General features: G+C 50.3%; 1 protein-coding gene across 1 annotated transcript in view; it reads left to right on the top strand.

The window, feature by feature from the left end:
- anks1b (ankyrin repeat and sterile alpha motif domain containing 1B) overlaps positions 1–5,000 on the top strand; it is a gene marked incomplete at both ends in the record, with an annotated part of 173,456 nt that overhangs the window by 152,192 nt on the left and 16,264 nt on the right. The window contains 2 exons of the mRNA XM_084447668.1: positions 2,608–2,677; positions 4,687–4,792. Of these exons, the coding sequence (XP_084303794.1) occupies positions 2,608–2,677; positions 4,687–4,792 (176 nt within the window). The remainder of the gene's footprint in view (positions 1–2,607; positions 2,678–4,686; positions 4,793–5,000) is intronic.

The following is a 5,000-nucleotide window of genomic DNA, read 5'->3' as shown; positions in this document are numbered from 1 at the left end:
TGCTATATCAGTCTTAACTCTTCTTTTACAGCCCAACGAATAGCTACGGTAATAGCCTAGGTCTAAAACGAATGATTGGCCTGTCCTTGATCTTAGTCCACCTCCTAGTCCTTGACAGTGGAGCAGAAAACGACTCGACTCGACTTAAAGAATCTCTGTCGACTAAAGGGTCTCCGACTGATGATTCGACGCGTCGACTTTCAGGGGGCAGCCCTACTAGGAAGTTAAAAGCGATACTGTTCAGGTGAGCAGGACCACAGCACAGACTGAGAAATGCTGTAGTATAGATATGATATAGTTATACATGTTGTAGTATAGATATAGTAGTAGTATTTGATATGGCATGAGAAGGAGGTTGGAGAAGATGATATCAAAGGAACAAAGAAGGAGAAAGCAGCAGGGGGCTGGTATGTGTGTGTGTGTGTGTGTGTGTGTGTGTGTGTGTGTTTGTGTACATGTGTGTGTGTGTGTGTGTGTGTGTGTTTGTAAAACAAAGATATACAGTAGTACAATGCCCAGATGTGTGTCAGTGGTACTTTATGACCACACCGCCCTGAGGCACACACACACACACATACACACACACACACACACACACACACACACACACACACGTCAGGTTAGAACATAAGTGGGCGTGTGTGTGTGTTTATGGGTGCACAGAACGACTCCCTGTACTTCATATGAGTTCATTTATGTTCGTTTAGCAGCACACCACTCACACTCCACAAGTTTAACGTCCTGATGGTGATTAATTACCGCATGGCATTTTCCCATAATTCCTGCCAATTAACGTGACCTTTTCTGTTTAATGATGCACCCTGGGAAAGCGTGTGTGAGGAGGGAGACAGGATGTGTCGGAATTGGGGGAAAGTTGTTGTAAATGTGGAGCAGGATAACGGGAGTTGTGGTTTATTAGCAAGAGACGACCACAAGGGAGGTCCAGGAACCGAACACACACACACACACACACACACACACACATACAGACCCACATCGATCCAGGAACCGAACACACACACACACACACAGACCCACATCCGTTTAGGAACTGAAAGAGCTCATTAGTGTGCCGTTTAAAGGAGTAGTTCACACAAAATACCATCATCAATAAATCTGTTCTTATCCTTGAAATACCATCATCAATAAATCTGTTCTTATCCTTGAAATACCATCATCAATAAATCTGTTCTTATCCTGGAAAGATGTTCATAAAGATGACTGCACATGTCTGCACTTGAGCGTGTGGAACGGGAATGAGTGCTTGGCGTGCGAACGTGAACGTGAACATGCTAACTGGAGTCCATCCACTTTCCTTGTTTCTTTGTAAAGAAATTTTTTTGGAGGAGTTTGATAGGTTTTACAGTTTTTGAGAAAAACGGAGTGATGGACTTCCTAATTCCTGGGAGCTCGAAGCATATGGACGTTCCTCCTTACCTGGGCCTACATGTTGGTGGTGATTGCAAAGTGATAGCATGTACGTCTGATGTGTTAGGATTTTTGTTAGTTTGAAACTTTAGACGCTTGCTGTAGCGCCACCATCAGGACTATTGGCCCCCAATGCCAGTTGAGGACTTCTGGCGTAGGACTGGACCTGTGTGCAAAGTTTGGTGATTTTTCATGCATGTGAAGTCAGACTTTCTTAGGGAGATTCAGATTCAGAATATTGTGAAATACAAGAGTGACCGTCAGCTGAGACTGTCCGGCCCCCAACGGAGCTGAAACCAACATAGCTTTTAGTTTTAGCTTTGCTTTGTCTTCATAATTTAAAGAGACCCCGAGGAGTTTATTTTTGGTTACGAAACAGTCTCATTTTAATGTGGGTGAATCTCCATTACCCACACTTGTTTATGTGTCCATTTTCAACAAATGTCGTTTCTTCTATGTAGTTTATTTTTAGATTATTATTTTGTGGTCGGGTCGTTCAGAACTTCCTTGGAAATGAGGAAATGATTTACTGCAGTAGCCAACGCCGCTGACGAGAGAGCGCGAGCAGCAGGTAACGGCCAGTGATAGAAGAAGACGGAGATGGTAACGTTACTAGTAAGACCTATGTAATTACCTCTTCGGCGGCCATCGTTCCGTCTTCAAAACACTTGGCTCAGGTAGCTAAGGTTTACGACAGGGAGGCTCATGGGAAATGTTGTCTTTTTGGGCAGAAAACACTTCCGCTTCCCGAAACTCCTCGTAGGGCCTTTAAAATAGAACGCTTATATCAAAGTTATATCAATGTTTATTATTATGAAATTTAACACAGAACGCTTATATCAATGTTATATCAATGTTATATCAATGTTTAAATCACTATTCCCTCTCTAAATGTAAGATGTATTATATCAATGTTTATTACTTGTGAAATTACCACTTTTCTCTCTCTCTCTCTCTCTCTCTCTCTCTCTATCTCTTTCCCTCCCTGCCTCCCTCCCCCTCTCTCTCCCTTCCTCTCTCTCTCCCCTCCCTCCCTTCCTCCATCCCTCCCTCTCTCTTTCTCCCCCTTATTCTACCCCCTTCCTCCCTCCCTCTCTCATCTCTCCCTCCATCCCTCCCTCCCTCTATCCCCCTCTCACTCCCTCCCTCCCTCCTGCTCTCATCTCTCCATCCATTCAGATTGATAAGATCATGAGCTCCATCGGAGCAGGAATTGGCACAGGGTTAGACATCAAGGAAGACACGTCAGGTGAGGAAAATGTGTTTGTGTGTGTGTGTGTGTTTGTGTGTGTGTGTGTGTGTGTGTTGTGTGTGTGTGTGTGTTATACTCTTCTCCCACATTCTTCCTCTGACTCCTTCCCTCACCTCATCCCCATGACTCTTTCTCTCCATCCTTAACCCTCTCTCCTCTCTCTGACCTCTCTCTCTCTCCTCTCTCTCCTCTCTCTCCTCTCTCTCTCCACTCTCTCCTCTCTCTCTCTCTCCTCTCTCTCCTCTCTCTCCTCTCTCTCTCCTCTCTCTCTCCTCTTTCTCTCCTCTCTCTCTCCTCTCTCTCCTCTCTCTCTCCTCCCTCTCCTCTCTCCTCTCCTCTCTCCTCTCTCTCCTCTCTCTCCTCTCTCTCCTCTCTCTCTCCTCTCTCTCTCCTCTCTCTCTCCTCTCTCTCTCCTCTCTCTCTCCCTCTCTCTCCTCTCTCTCTCTCTCCCTCTCTCTCCTCTCTCTCCTCTCTCCTCTCTCTCTCCTCTCTCCTCTCCTCTCTCTCTCTCCTCTCTCTGTCCTCTCTCTCTGTCCTCTCTCTCCTCTCTCTCCTCTCTCTCTCTCCCCCCTCTCTCTCTCCTCTCTTTCTCCCTCTCTCTCCCTCTCTCTTTTATCTCTCTCTCCCTCTCTCTCTCCCTCTCTCGTCTCTTACTCTCTCTCTCTCTCCTCTCTTTCTCTCTCCTCTCTTTCTCTCTCCTCTCTCTCTCTCTCTCTCCATCCATCCTTTGTTCCTTGCTGCTCTATGCCTGAAGCATTGCTAAACACATAAACCCTGCATGTGCTAAACACACTCTCTCAGATGAAGACCCACCAACACACACACACACACACACACACACACACACACACACACATACACACACGCACACACACAAACGCACGTGGATGTGTGTGTGGGAGGAGAAGCTCAGCCCTCAGACAAAGAGGCTGATCTAATGGTTATCAACAGAGAGAGGGAGAGAGGGAGAGAGAGGGAGAGAGAGAAGAGAGAGAGAGAGAGAGAGAGAGAGAGAGGAGGGTGGCAGAGAAAGAAAATAGATAGAGGGAGGAGAGAGCAGAGAGAGCAGAGAAAGGGAGGGGTGAGATGGAGGAGGGAATGAGAGAGAGGGAGGGAGAGAGTGCGGGGAGCATTGAGTGATAGAGAGAGAGAGAGAGAGAGAGAGGCTGCAGAAGCATACAGATGAGAGTGGGAGTACTTGATAAAGAGAATCCACCAACCAGGCAGCTTTCTCCTCTCTCTCTCTCACACACACACCACCACCGCGTGCTGCGCGCACACACACACACACACACCGCCACACGCCGCAAGTACACACACACGCTCGCCCGGCCGCTTGAGGAAAAAAAAGAGGCAAGCAGGCGCAACAGCTGAGCGCGAAGCCGAACGATCGCCAGCGCAAAGCCGAGCATTCTGGGATCCGTACCTCCAGCCTGCACCCCTCTCTCTCTCTGGATCCGGACCCCCAGCCTGCACCCCTCTCTCTCTCTGGATCCGGACCCCCAGGACGCCAGCTCTTCTCTGGATATAACCTGAGACTTCTCCCCACCCACCTGCTTTTCCGACTTGGATCTAGCCTTCACCCACCCCCCCCAACCCCCCACCCTCCCCCAAGCTCAACCTCAACCCTTCAGCCACTACCCACCCCCCCGCCCCCCGCCCCTACCTTCACACACTTGAGCATGCTACCTCCTCCATCCTAACCCCACCCCCCCCTCCCCTCCGTGACCATGCTCGACCCCACGACGCGCCTAACCCTAACCCCCCCCCCCCCCTCTCTCCCACCCTCCTCCATCCCAAACACCCTTCACCAACCCCGGCCCCCCACCCCCCCCGGCGTCCTACCCTAACCCCGGCCGCCGCCGCCGCCGCCATGGCGGGCTCCTTCGACAGCCACCTGCCAGGAACATGATGTGGCAGTGCCAGCTGTCCCAGGCCGACTGCCGCTGCTACCGCGTGGACGGCTACTCTCTGCTCAAACGGTCTGCCCCTGCACCCCCTCATAGGTCCGCGCTGCCCGCTGCAGTCCGTGGGCCAGTGGCTGGACAGCATCGGCCTGGTCCAGTACGAGAACCACCTGCTGGCCAACGGCTTCGACAACGTGCAGTTCATGTGAGCTGGGGTGGGGGTGGGTGGGCGGGGGTGGGGGGCGGGGGTCTAGCACGTGTCATCTCTCTGTCTCTTGTCGTTTTTTTGTTCCAGTTGTCTTCTGTCTGCTCCTTCTCTTTTCTCCTTTCGTCTTTGTTTTCCGACTCATCTCTCTCTCTCGTCGTCTCCCCCTCTCTCCCCTGTCTTTCTCTCTCCCTCTCTCTCTCTCGCT

This window comes from Borostomias antarcticus (genome assembly GCF_949987555.1).
Source record: "Borostomias antarcticus genome assembly, chromosome: 13".
Lineage (NCBI taxonomy): Eukaryota > Metazoa > Chordata > Actinopteri > Stomiiformes > Stomiidae > Borostomias > Borostomias antarcticus.
The sequence above is the reverse complement of the archived record's forward strand: the minus strand, read 5'-3'. Positions and strand labels throughout refer to the sequence as shown.